This window comes from Stylophora pistillata, chromosome 1 (genome assembly GCF_964205215.1).
Source record: "Stylophora pistillata chromosome 1, jaStyPist1.2, whole genome shotgun sequence".
Classification (NCBI taxonomy): Eukaryota; Metazoa; Cnidaria; class Anthozoa; order Scleractinia; family Pocilloporidae; genus Stylophora; species Stylophora pistillata.
In genome coordinates, this window is record NC_142519.1 from 38,236,381 (window position 1) to 38,250,234 (window position 13,854).

Consider the following 13,854-nt stretch of genomic DNA (forward strand, 5'->3'; position numbering starts at 1 on the left):
TACTGCTCGTCTACCTAGATGACATCATTGTTTACTCTAATACCTTTGATGAGCACATTGAGAGACCAGACAGAGTCTTCACAAGGCTCAGATAACATGGCCTAAAGCTCAAACCAGAGAAGTGTAAGTTCCTCCAGCACAAAGTCACTTATATAGGTCACCAGATCTCATCTAATGATATTACAACAGACCCTAACAAGACGCGAGCTGTATCAGAGTGGAAACCACCAACAACTGTCAAAGAACTTAGATCGTTCCTTGGATTCTGCAGCTATTATAGAAGATTTTTCAAAGACTTTGCAAGAATTGCTGGACCACTTCACCAATTAGTGAACAACTGTTTGCACGAGCTGAAATTAGAAAAAAATAGAATGTCCCGTCTATGAAGCGATGGAACTCAGAATGTCAAATTGCATTTGATGCCTTGAAGACAAAGTTGACTCATGCGCCAGTGTTAGGTTTTGCAGACTACAACAAATCATTTATTGTGGAAACAGATGCCAGTCATGTTGGACTTGGAACAGTCCTGTCCCAAGACTAGGATGGTCAGCGCAAAGTCATTGCCTATGCAAGTAGAAGATTGAGGCCAAGTGAAAAGAACCCGAGAAATTACAGCTCCATGAAGCTGGAATTGTTAACTCTAAAATGGGCAGTGACTGAGAAATTCCGGACCTACCTGCTTGGTTCAAAATTTGAAGTCTTCACTGACAACAACCCTCTGAAGTACTTGCAAACAACTGTCAAGCTTGGTGCTTTAGAACAACGATGGGCAGCTCAGCTTGCTTTATTTGACTTCACTATCAATTACAGGAGTGGAAGATCAAATGCAAACGCTGATGCTTTATCACGTCAACCTGATGGACCAGTGCTGGACGAAACAGAAGAGTCAAGAGAAGATGAACTATTACATATAGAGTCCATATTCACCTTGGCAACTCCTGTACAACCTGACCTGAGTCATGCAATTGTAACAACACCCATCCCAACAGAAGTGAAACGAATGGCCGTACATGAACCAGACCTTAATCTCTCCACAGTCAATCTAACATCAGATGAAAATAAAAAGTTACTTAGAGACGATACAGTGATTGCTACAACATCATTCCCCACCCATACAAAGGAAGAGCTTATCAACATGCAAAAGGCAGACCCTACAATCAAGGAATTTATGAAGTTCTGGGAGAAAGGCACAAAACCAACCCTTGATGAGAGGAGAAGACTTTCCCACCAGTGTGTCACCCTGTTACGACAGTGGAATAGAATTACAAGAGACCAAGGTCTGATATACAGAATTGTACAGGATCCTAAACTTGGAGAACTGAAACAACTCTTGTTACCAGTCACTCTGAGAGAAAAAGTCATTACCAGCCTGCACGATGATACAGGACATCAGGGATTAGAGAGAGAAGCCTTCAACTGATTCGAGAACGATGTTATTGGCCCAAATTTTACTCAGATGTGGAGAATTGGATCAAGAACTGTGAAGGATGTACTGTCGCAAAGATGCCAAATCCCAGGATTCGACCACCTATGGGAAGCCTGTTGGGAACCAAGCCACTTGAAATCTTAGCAATAGACTTTACAGTCCTTGAACCAGCAACAGATGGAAGGGAGAATGTCCTTGTTATGACAGATGTCTTCACAAAGTTCACATGTGCAGTTCCAACAAGAGATCAGGAAGCCACTACAACAGCTAAAGTCCTTGTAAAAGAATGGTTTTTAAAGTATGGAATTCCTCTCAGAATTCATTCAGACCAAGGAAGAAACTTTGAAAGTGAAGTTATCGCTGAGCTTTGTAGACTTTATGGAATCAAGAGGACACGAACGACCCCGTACCACCCACAAGGAAATGCACAATGCGAGAGGTTCAACAGAACAATGCATGACCTGCTTAGAACTCTCTCACCAGCAAAAAAGCGTAAATGGCCAGAATACCTACCAGAGTTGTTGTATGTTTACAATGCTACACCACATTCATCTACAACATACAGTCCTCACTTTCCCATGTTTGGACAGGGAGCTCGACTTCCAATTGATTTACTCCTGGGTGAAGATAAAAACGTTGATGAAAACCATGCTGATTGGCTAACAGAACACCAGGCAAGACTGAGAGATGCATACCAAAGAGCAAGGGAGCACCTCAAGCAATAGGCTGAGAAGCGACATGAACAACACTCTGACAGAGAATACGACATCCCAATCCAGAAAGGACAACTGGACTACCTAAGAAATCATGTACGTGGGCGTAACAAGATTCAAGATGCTTGGGATTCTATTCTGTACAAAGTTGTCAATGTCCCAAAAGACAGCCTTGTATCAGGTTACACAGTGGAACCCGTGGATAGTCCCGGTGAAATTAAGAAAGTGCATCGAAGTAACCTGAGGATAAGCACAGTCATTCCTAGGAAGGAACAGAACGAACATAGACCTAAGCCTGTCAAACCCTTCTCAACAGATTCCAATATTGCAACTGACCAAGACGACAATGCAGATGAAGAATTTGTGTTAATTCTCCCTAAGGGATACACAAGCCCAACAGCAGCCACAGTCACCCCAAGTGAGACAGAACCTATAGTTCCAGTCACAAATGACCATGTTTGCCCACAGGAACAATTACCAATTTTCAACCTAATTCAGATGCAATAACTTCAGCAGAATCAGTACCCCGAACAGAGAACCCTGAATCAGAAACTGTACCTATACCACCAAGACGAACAAAGAGGAAAACAGCTGGAAAACACAACAATAAATTCAAACAACCAAGAACTGCAGTAACAAGTTCCATAACTACTACAGTCAATGAACTTTCAGTATATTTAGTGATAACTACCTTATTAGCATTATATGGAATTTATATTTAGGTTACTAATTTTTCACTAAGTGTACATGTCGAAGACGACAGTGTTAAGCAGGGGAGTGTGTGACCAGGCTCACAATTGCGCATGACATTGCAATATTTTTGTTATAATTTTAGAATTACATCTTCAGAAACTATTTCCTATGATAACCAAATTATCATACACACAGGATTTGCATCATAAATTTCCTTTAAGTCGCACCATCACACCTAACTATTTCCTATGATAACCAAATTATCATACACACAGGATTTGCATCATAAATTTCCTTTAGAATAATCACACCTAACTTCCAAAATTTTTAGAGAATTTCCTGCTATTGTTCGATTCCTTATAAAAGAAGTAAAGTTAGTTAGTTTAACTCAGTAGTTCAGAGTATCAAGACCAGCACTTACAAGCTCAGAACCTCTTGGTCACAAAAAAGTAACTCCAGTACATGTAACCTCAAGTTAGTGACCTATTTTACTGAGGATTTGCTTGCAATCACCCTTTCTTTTTATCAGTATTATTTCTTTTGCACTTTCCTGTATAAATAGATTTTATTGTGGCTATAAGTCTGTCTCGTTGTTCAAATAACAACATCAGAACCTGCCTCGGTCACAGAAGGAAAATCTTAGCAATTTTAAAGAGGATGTTGACAGACATTGTTTTCTATTAAATAAAGGGGTAAGTTTCTAAAGAAACTGTGATTCTGCGTCGGTGGGGGTAACAAGGTCATTTGGTAATATCAACTAAGTTGAAATTGTAAATTGGCCACCATAAAGAGTTAAAAAGCTGACGTATCGATCATTAGCCCTTCGTCAGAGCGAATGGAGGAATTATGGGTTGTGTGGGGGTTTTATGCCGAAAGTGGAGCTACGCTATTAGCGGGAACAAGGTGACGAGAAAAACGCTAGACCTTTTAATCTACCTAATCATTCTGACTAGCATATGGCAGTCTGCGGTATTTCCTTACATTTAGGTAGCTCGGAGAGCCGCAAAACTCTTGAACAAAATTTTATCTTTCAAATGGGCACTATTAACCCCAGAGGTATCAACGAACGCTTTTCATTCTACTAATCTATTCATGTTTATCTCGTCACCATGTTCCCACCAATAGCGTAGCTCCACTTTCTGCATAAGACCCACACACAACCCACAATTCCTCCATTCGCTCTGACGAAGAGCTTCTACTCAAAACGTCAGCTTTTTAATTATTTTCTATTGCCTTTTATTACTTATTTAATCATCTATCAATATTCATTTCGTAGAGTATGACTGTCAGAATAAAGATCATCGTCAATATCGGAAACGGGCAGCTAAGTACGAATGTCATACCAACCCTAAAGCCAGTTCATAGATTGCCTTATTTCCTGTGGTGCTTGTTAGAAAGTGTCTGTGATCGGTATCTATGCTCCCCTAACTGATCAAACTCAGTTTATACTAATGTAGTGGCTTACAATTGCCTGGCCTCGACTACTTTGCTGTGAGCAGTTTCTCTTTGCTTCATTGAGGCAGGCATATAATTTTTTATGATATTTGATATAGTTAATGGAATCAGAATTACTTTTTAACGAGCACATTTTGCTGTAAGCCCTTTAGGGCGCCGTGAGCGAGGAAAAGTCAAGAAATAAGACACTTGCAAACAAATACGTGTTAAAAATGTTTCCAGTCTTTGGCTAAACAAAGCGCTAAAAATATATGACTCTATGTGGACATTCGAGAGAAAGAGAACACGCGTATAAGAGAAAAAGCATAAGCCGTATTTATTTACAGGATTCTTTCACCAGAAAGTTTCAGTGGAAAGTTATCGCTGCACACATTTTTCCAGAAAAAGGAACTTTTCAAAGACGCTTCATAGAAAACTCGTTGAAGAAAAAAATTTGCTTAAATCTCTAACCATTGTCCTTGCCAAGTCATCTTGAACGCTTTTTAACTCATCATTCGCCTACAGTTGCACTCTTCACAACGGAAAATAAGTAATTAAAATGATCACAACACTCAGTTTTAATAAAACTCCTTTCACTTCGTAAAAAATTCCAAACTGAGGGATTTAAAATAGGTGTGAACGAAAACTTAAAGACAACAATAACCAAATGTAGACTCTTTGTCTCGTCTCAACTCTTACGTGAACTGTTGCCGCATACGCAGCTTCCGATCCATCTCCAAAATCGCGTAATTGAATTGAAATTACGCTCTCGTCTGAAAGATAACATCTTTGGATCTGGATACCGACGGCCTTTGACAGATCAGATAACTATGGCGAGTATCTGTAAGAAAGTCCCTCTTGGAGAAGGTCGTCCCAGCCATTTTTCAGTTTGCATAAATCTTGGAAGAGTGTCTTGATCGTTGTGAAAAGAGGTGAAATTCAGCCAGTGGATCGTATAACTTGGCCACGACCTTGAGTACTGTGCGCTCGTTTAAGGTAGTTCCTTAGCCACGAATTCGAGGAGATTATTTGACAAAATTCACCGAAGCTGAGGCGAACAACTGTTTCAGTATAATTTCAGAGCAGAGCTGAACAACGGAGAAATTTCTAAAATCACAACAATTTAGTAACATTTATTAACATTTTATTTTAACATTTTTCTCCCTGGAAATTATGTCATTGAAATTCACATTGGTTAGTTGAATAAAACTCCTTAAGCTTGTAAAAATTCCAAACTGAGGAATTAGACAACAGCAATCCAAAGTAAACTGCGTACTGAAAATAAATAAAAAAGACTAAGATACAAGAGCAAAATGTACGCGACAGCCTCTTTTCACTGTCAAGGCCAAGCCCAATGTCCCTAACGCGATTGGCCAGTTCACAAAAAATCACGCACACCAGGCGTGAAAACAAAACAACGCGGGGGGGGGGGGAGAGGGGAGAAGCGAAATTGAAGTCAAAAGAGAAAGAAACTTTCTAGGGAGACCCTTCGTTGAACAGTTGCAGTTTCGCAAATCCCTCTCTGGATTTCTCAAATGTCGTGAAACATAAAAACCCACGCGCTCCTGAATTGGATTTCTCAATTGGAATCCAGCTTGAGGACGGTTTTCTCAGCGTCTTATTCCGTTTTTAGATTCCACGTTTTGCCTCAAGGTAATTTCCTCAATCAATCAATCAATCAATCAAAGTTTATTGTCTAACGTGAGGCATGGCTGCCCAATCGCCCAAGCCAGAGGCTCATGTATAAAACGGTAGACTATAAATTGACTATAATTAAAGGTATATTATTAGAAGTACTTAAAACTTTATAGGTAAAAATATATAAGTTTAGAGTACGAGTGATAATTGTAAAATTGTAGGTGATTAATATTGATAGTTAAAAGAGTCTAAACATTATGTTCGGTGAAAGATATTGCAGTAGATGAATATGAATAAGAATGACAATGTATGTGTACGTACAATAAAAGTCAACTACATGTATTACATTTACAGATTGGTCCTAGAGTGCTAAAATCGAAATTCTTAAGTTTACTACAAAAATCGCTAAGCGTAGATGCTGTTTTAATTTCTCTAGGTAAGCTGTTCCAAAGGTGACTAGCTTTATATGTAAAGGAATTATGATACGATCTATTATTATACCCTGGTTGCACTAGATTTACACCTTTATTCCCTAAACTATATCTAGATTCCCGCAATTTAAAAAAGTTTTTAATATATTCCGGACCGTTCCATTTCATACATTTAAAAAGTAAATCAGAGAATGTTTAGAAATACATTTGATAATAAAAATTAACGGTAAAAAACTACGACGTTTCGAAGTCTGCATGACCTCATTATCAAGTAAAATGTTAAAACTGATGTAAAATTGTAGCTCAGAGATTATATACAAATAAAATGTGATAACTTCATTAGAATAATGAGCGTTCATTGTTATTGGTGTTTAGCATGTCAGATCGTGCAGTATATGTTTAAATAAATACTTTTGCACGTATTGAGTCAGACTGCGTGTTTAGCTTTGGTTTTTGTTCGCGAATGAATAGCATTTCGTGAATTAGGCAGTCCATTTTTCCGCGGCATTTCTTGAGAACGGAAAACATTTCCTCTAGGCTAGTGGACGCTACACTGTGGGCTTCTTTCAGATGCTTGCCAATGACAGAGGCTTTATGTTCTTCTATGCGTTGATGAAGATGGCGTGTGGTATAACCGATATAATCCGCATCGCACGAATCACATTTAAAAGTGTAAACAACGCATTGGTGGTTAATTAAAGCGGGCTTCTCTTCTTGTATCTTGAGCTTTCCCTCGATCTTACGACTCGTGAAAACTGGTTGTAGGTCAGTTCCGATTTTTCGGCCAAGATCTTTCAGCTGATGTCTTACTGTGTCGGCCGATTTTTGGTCTTTAAATGGTAAAGTTATTCTGACAGGTCTTTGTGTAGCCGCGTCAAGTTCAGTTAAGGTTTCGTGACGGCTTTGGATCGTAGAACTCGTGTACCAGGCGATAGCTGAGTTGATGAGTTTCACTGGGTACTTAAGCTTAGTAAACATCCGCTTGAGATGCTGGCATTCCTTCGTAAAAGATTCTTTCGTTGATGACAGGCGGTAAGCTCGGTTCAGCATTGTATTCAGCAGAGATCTTTTGTAACGCTGATCGACATGGCTCTGGTAATGTAAGAGCAGTCCTGTATCAGTTGGTTTATGATATACGCTTGTTGTCAGGTGGCAACCGTTTTTCTCAATCATCATACCGAGGAATGGAAGCTTGTTGTTTTCAGCAATTTCCATTGTGAACTGTATGGCAGGATGGCATTCGTTCAATGTTGATAGGAGGGCTGTTGCGGCTTGAATATTTGGCATCGTGGCTAATGTGTCGTCGACGTACCTTTTGTAGAAACTTGGTAACTTGTTGTTGCGATCCAGTTGTTCTTCAATGGAGCACAGGAAAACGTTTGCCATAAGGGGTGCCAGGGGCGAGCCCATGGCCACACCGTCCACCTGCTCGTAAAGTTGACCGTCGAACTGAAATAGCTGATCTTTGGTTGCTATTCTTAAAAGTTCGGTAAGACCTGTCTTTGTGAGGTTGAAACCATGCGTTTCATTAAACCAGTTGTTTTTAAAGGCTTTTTCAGCGATGATCTCAATAGTCTCGTCGAGTGGCACGTTGGTAAATAAAGCACATACGTCATACGACACGAAAATGTCATTCGGGTTGAGTGGTGTTTCCCTTATCACTTCGGCAAAGGAGAAGATATCCCAGATAGTGTGCTGAAAGCACTGCAACAAGCCATAAATCAGCTTAGACGAAGGGAAGACATTGTCATTACAAAACCCGACAAAGGATCTGGCGTAGTAGTAATGGACAAGACAGAGTACATCCGTCTACTAAGTGATGCTTCCATCAAAGACACAACGAAGTTCACCCCTATCAACACAGAAAGACCAAAAACACGCGGCCGGCCTCCTAAACACTACCATCCCTTACTACAAAAAGAAAAACAGCTGGAGTCCGTCGTCAGAAAAATCCTGCCAAAGCCGATTGCTGACATAGTTTGTCGCAAAGGTTCCCGGCTTGCTCACCTTTATGGTCTTCCAAAGACTCACAAACAGCAACTATCAATGCGACTGATACTATCATCGACTGGGACCTACAACTTCGCCCTGGCCAAGTGGCTTGAAGAGAAGCTTAAGCCCCTTTCATTAAATCAGCACACTATCTGCGATATCTTCTCCTTCGCCGAAGTAATAAGGGAAACACCACTCAACCCGAATGACATTCTCGTGTCGTATGACGTATGTGCTTTATTTACCAACGTGCCACTCGACGAGACTATTGAGATCATCGCTGAAAAAGCCTTTAAAAACAACTGGTTTAATGAAACGCATGGTCTCAACCTCACAAAGACAGGTCTTACCGAACTTTTAAGAATAGCAACCAAAGATCAGCTATTTCAGTTCGACGGTCAACTTTACGAGCAGGTGGACGGTGTGGCCATGGGCTCGCCCCTGGCACCCCTTATGGCAAACGTTTTCCTGTGCTCCATTGAAGAACAACTGGATCGCAACAACAAGTTACCAAGTTTCTACAAAAGGTACGTCGACGACACATTAGCCACGATGCCAAATATTCAAGCCGCAACAGCCTTCCTTTCAACATTGAACGAATGCCATCCTGCCATACAGTTCACAATGGAAATTGCTGAAAACAACAAGCTTCCATTCGTCGGTATGATGATTGAGAAAAACGGTTGCCACCTGACAACAAGCGTATATCATAAACCAACTGATACAGGACTGCTCTTACATTACCAGAGCCATGTCGATCAGCGTTACAAAAGATCTCTGCTGAATACAATGCTGAACCGAGCTTACCGCCTGTCATCAACGAAAGAATCTTTTACGAAGGAATGCCAGCATCTCAAGCGGATGTTTACTAAGCTTAAGTACCCAGTGAAACTCATCAACTCAGCTATCGCCTGGTACACGAGTTCTACGATCCAAAGCCGTCACGAAACCCCAACTGAACTTGACGCGGCTACACAAAGACCTGTCAGAATAACTTTACCATTTAAAGACCAAAAATCGGCCGACACAGTAAGACATCAGCTGAAAGATCTTGGCCGAAAAATCGGAACTGACCTACAACCAGTTTTCACGAGTCGTAAGATCGAGGGAAAGCTCAAGATACAAGAAGAGAAGTCCGCTTTAATTAACCACCAATGCGTTGTTTATACTTTTAAATGTGATTCGTGCGATGCGGATTATATCGGTTATACCACACGCCATCTTCATCAACGCATAGAAGAACATAAAGCCTCTGTCATTGGCAAGCATCTGAAAGAAGCCCACAGTGTAGCGTCCACTAGCCTAGAGGAAATGTTTTCCGTTCTCAAGAAATGCCGCGGAAAAATGGACTGCCTAATTCACGAAATGCTATTCATTCGCGAACAAAAACCAAAGCTAAACACGCAGTCTGACTCAATACGTGCAAAAGTATTTATTTAAACATATACTGCACGATCTGACATGCTAAACACCAATAACAATGAACGCTCATTATTCTAATGAAGTTATCACATTTTATTTGTATATAATCTCTGAGCTACAATTTTACATCAGTTTTAACATTTTACTTGATAATGAGGTCATGCAGACTTCGAAACGTCGTAGTTTTCTACCGTTAATTTTTATTATTAAAAGGTAAAACCAAGGAAATATAAAATCGCCTATGTTCTAGAGTTTTCATGTTGCTTTTAGCTAAGATTGTATTGTAATCAACATTATTACCAAGATTAAGCAAAGTTTTCAGTGCGTACTTATTGACTGACTCAAGTTTAGAGCTCAGTGTTTTATTTATTCCAAGCAATCGCGGACTACAGTACTCCAGGTGAGGAAGTATGTAAGCCTTGTAGAGTGATAGGGAGACATCTACAGGTATAAGTTTTTTGAGTCTCCTAAGGGCACCAATCTTGGCATAGACCTTTTTTATGACACTCTGAATGTGATCAGCAAATGTTAACTTGTCGTCAATTGTGACCCCAAGGATTTTGAGTGAGTTAGATAACTCGACTCTAGAGTTATCTAACTCAAATTCCTTCAAATTTTTCGACTATCAAACTGTTTTCGAAATTTGGTATATTAAACATTCATGAAATAAAAAAAGTGGGGGTCACCGTGCTTGTTTACACCTCAGCAGGTTCCTAAAATGGGATATTTTTCCCTGGTTGTGCGTTAAAATTTCGAATCACCTTTATCAGAGTTTAGCCTTAGTAACTTGAAAGACACAAAATTTTACTTTGAAATTAAAGCGTCTTTTATTAAAATAAGCAGTATTGCTTCATTTTAGCTGTTTTTGATTGCCTGGTTGTGGGGATTTTTCACTTTTTCGGACAGTTCCGTTCTTAGCTTGAATCCTGACCTTGGCCAAAATACACCAAGTACGGAACTATTATCCCAAAAAAAATCATGTTCTACTAAAAAAATTTTTTTCTTCAAAAATATTCTTTATTAGACTGTTCTTAGCAAACACCTGAAAAAAAATTCGGCGTCACCGTGCTTGTTTCCTCACAAACTGCCGTGTAAGGTGGATATTGTTTTGAGATTGCAGTCATCCCCTGTCATATGACGCTCCTAGCCTATCGCCACATTTTCCTTTTCATTATCCTCTTTCCACAGGTTTCTTTTGCTTTCTAAACTTTTCAGACATGATTCCTTTGCCGACTTTTCAACTTCGGGCCCTACTTCCCTCTCGCGAGCCTTCAGCGTGGACTCTCCAAGTGATGGTGAGTAGGACCTACGCTTGCGTGTAGCATCCCCATAAATATGTCGATTTTTAAATCAGCATAATAAGTTAAAATTTATTTAAAAATTGGCTAGATGTTAAATGGGTGCTTTTATTGTGGAAAACAAGGCTTAGCAACATTAAATGTAAACAAACCCGCAGCGAGCTTCGTGTTTACATCAAAGATTGGTCTCCCTCGCGTTGTTCCGGTGCTACCTGCGGTGGGTCTTATTTCTTCTACAGATATTTGTCTCTCCACACTCGGAGTTTGAACAGTTTATGTAGAGTAGTGATCCTAGCCCAGAGACTGTTTCTTTTACGCAGTCGGAGAGCCGTAGAGCTGCCCCACACGCTTCACAGCTCCCGTCCAAAGCCTCAGTGAGGACATTTAATTCTACAACTCTACGGCCGCGAAGTGGAAATCTACTGCAGACTTCCGGATCACGCACTTCCTTTTCATTTTCTTGCTTTTCGAGAGCAGACCTGGAAGTGTTAGCCGATTTGCGGCATTCTTATTACGAATAAAAGCTTTTGCTCCGCCAAAGCGTCCCTTGTCTGTCCTTTTCACGCTAGCGGGAAGAACGGCCGCCATCTTGGATGTCGCAATGTTATGAGCAGAAAAGGTTGCGCAGTGCAAAACGAGGGAATCACCCTAAAATCCGAAATCTGGATTTCCAAAATCCAGATTTTCCAATGAAAAGCAAAGATTTCTTTGAATGCGGTTTCTTATTTCTGATTGGCTATGACTTCCTCTCGACTCAGTTACCTAGCAACCACATTCAAAATGGCGGCCGGCTGTGGATTCAATACTGAAAGTATTGATGTCGCACTGTATGGTCAGGACGGTTGGTTTCGACAGCTGTGTTACATTTGGCAACCTTTTCTAAAAAAAGTGTATTCTCCTCTTCACTCTGTACATCGGATGTGGGAAGTAACTTCAAACCAGTCCCGGATGAATGTCGCGTTCCCGATGCCGCAGACACGTGGTGTTGTGCACCGGAGTTCGCCAGTGTAACCACAGTGTTGAACTTTAGACAAGTAGCAGCATCAAACTCTTTATTCACTTAAGCTGGCAGTCTTTGTACAGCACAGGCGTTAAAAAATCGGATCTTGACTCCGGGGTAGAGAACTCCTAAACTTCGTTCGGCTCCGAAATGCTTTCGCTACAGTGACTCCTCGCAACTGAGCTACTTGCTTATAGAAGGCGAATTTAGTTCTTACGCTTTGACGTACGGGAAATAGAAATGAACAGAGCTTTATGTAGCTAGCTTTGAGCGGATATTCGCTAGTCACGGAACAGAAATCAAACAAAGCGCGCTAACAAATTAAATAGAAAGTCATTGAAAGTTTCTTAGTGTCTTTGTGCTAAAAACGGAAGAGTTACATAAGTAAAAAAGATTAGAGTTCGTATCCGTAAACGTGACACTCCTCGCCCAAGGATCGTCTATGATCCTTGCTCTACTAATTGTTTGTCCTTTAATTCTCTGCCGTGGTCGAAGGGTCTGTCACTGGGCCTCTACTGGAACCAGCAGGATGAGCTCTTTAATGGGGCGTAGGAACACTTTTCCTCTACCCTCTCTCACAATCCTAAGTGACACTTTTCTTACTTTGCCATCTGCGCTCCAGATGGCCTCCGTAACTCGACCCATAGGCCAGTCACTGCGATTCTGGCCGTCTTCCTTCATAAGGACGACGTCACCTGGGGCCAGGTCTCTTCGGGCGTCGTACCACTTTCTTTTTGGCTGGAGGTTCTGGAGGTACTCTCGGCGCCACCGTAACCAGAACTGATCTGCTAGGTACTGGACCCTCCTCCAACGCCGGTTCGCGTACAGGTCCGGGGGCAGGAAGTTGCCCTGTGGTGGTCCTGGTGGGCGTGTTTTCATTGTAAGCAGCATGGCTGGTGACAGGGGCTGCGGGTCGTTGATGTCTGAAGGCAAAGCTGCAATGGGTCGTGCATTTACAATAGCGGTGACTTCCGCCATGAAAGTGCTCAAGATTTCGTGCGTCAGCTGTCTTGGTCCGAGGTCGGCTAGCATGGCATCCAGAACACGGCGGATGGTCCCGATCTGTCTTTCCCATACGCCTCCAAAGTGGGATGCGTTTGGTGGGTTAAACTTCCACTCACAACCGTGTTGTGTCACGAATCTCTCGATCTTTGTTTCGTCCATTTCTTTAAGGGCTTCGGCTAACTCGGTGTGTCCCCCAACGAAGTTTGTCCCGCTGACGCACCTCAATACGGCTGTTGGGCCGCGTATGACGAAGAAGCGCCTCAGTGCACAAATGAACGAACTGGCGTCCATTGACTCTAGTACTTCTATATGAATGGCTCTGCTATTCAAGCACGTGAAGACAAGACCCCAACGCTTTGAGTGTGCAGCGCCACCTCTCGTCTTCCTTGTGGATATGGTCCAGGGACCAAAGACGTCGAAGCCGACGTTTGTGAATGGTGGGCCTACCTCGGTTCTATCTTGGGGCAGGTCAGCCATTTTCTGGATTACGTGGGGGCCTCTCAGCTTCTTGCAGGGCACACAAGAAGCTAACTCCTTCGCTACCATGCGATGACCTCCAATCAGCCAATAGCCGGCTTGGCGAATTTTGCCATTCGTAATCTGTCGACCCTGGTGATGGACCTCTTTATGGTAATGTCGAATTACGAGGACGGACACGTGGTGGTCTTTTGGTAAGATTGCAGGGTGCTTCTCTCCATACTCCATTTCTGCTCTCCTAAGTCGTCCTCCCACCCGAACAATTCCATTGGCGTCGATAAACGGGTCAAGCGCGTAAAACTGGGAGCCCTTCAGGGCTCTCTTC

General features: G+C 41.7%; 3 protein-coding genes across 3 annotated transcripts; 1 reads left to right on the plus strand and 2 right to left on the minus strand.

Moving 5' to 3' along the window:
- Positions 1-6,513: 6,513 nt before the first annotated feature.
- On the minus strand, positions 6,514-8,053 carry LOC148742390 (uncharacterized). Its single transcript, XM_088747346.1, has 2 exons — positions 8,041-8,053; positions 6,514-7,996 (listed from the first exon to the last, which is right to left on the minus strand). Exons 1-2 carry the CDS (start codon positions 8,051-8,053, stop codon positions 6,735-6,737), a joined length of 1,275 nt encoding a protein of 424 aa, XP_088603472.1. The 3' UTR covers positions 6,514-6,734.
- LOC148742391 (uncharacterized) lies at positions 8,040-9,952 on the plus strand. Its single transcript, XM_088755516.1, has one exon. It carries the CDS (start codon positions 8,121-8,123, stop codon positions 9,765-9,767), a length of 1,647 nt encoding a protein of 548 aa, XP_088611642.1. The 5' UTR covers positions 8,040-8,120; the 3' UTR covers positions 9,768-9,952.
- Positions 9,953-12,548: 2,596 nt separating this feature from the next.
- Positions 12,549-13,757, minus strand: LOC148742392 (uncharacterized). Its single transcript, XM_088747351.1, has one exon. The coding sequence runs from the start codon at positions 13,755-13,757 to the stop codon at positions 12,549-12,551; it is 1,209 nt and encodes a 402-aa protein (XP_088603477.1).
- Positions 13,758-13,854: the final 97 nt, after the last annotated feature.

What these genes read in the sequence shown, in the direction of transcription:
- LOC148742391 (XM_088755516.1), top strand. Translation starts at nt 8,121, where the DNA reads ATGGACAAGACAGAGTACATCCGTCTACTAAGTGATGCTTCCATCAAA.
- LOC148742392 (XM_088747351.1), bottom strand. Translation starts at nt 13,757, where the DNA reads ATGGAGTATGGAGAGAAGCACCCTGCAATCTTACCAAAAGACCACCAC.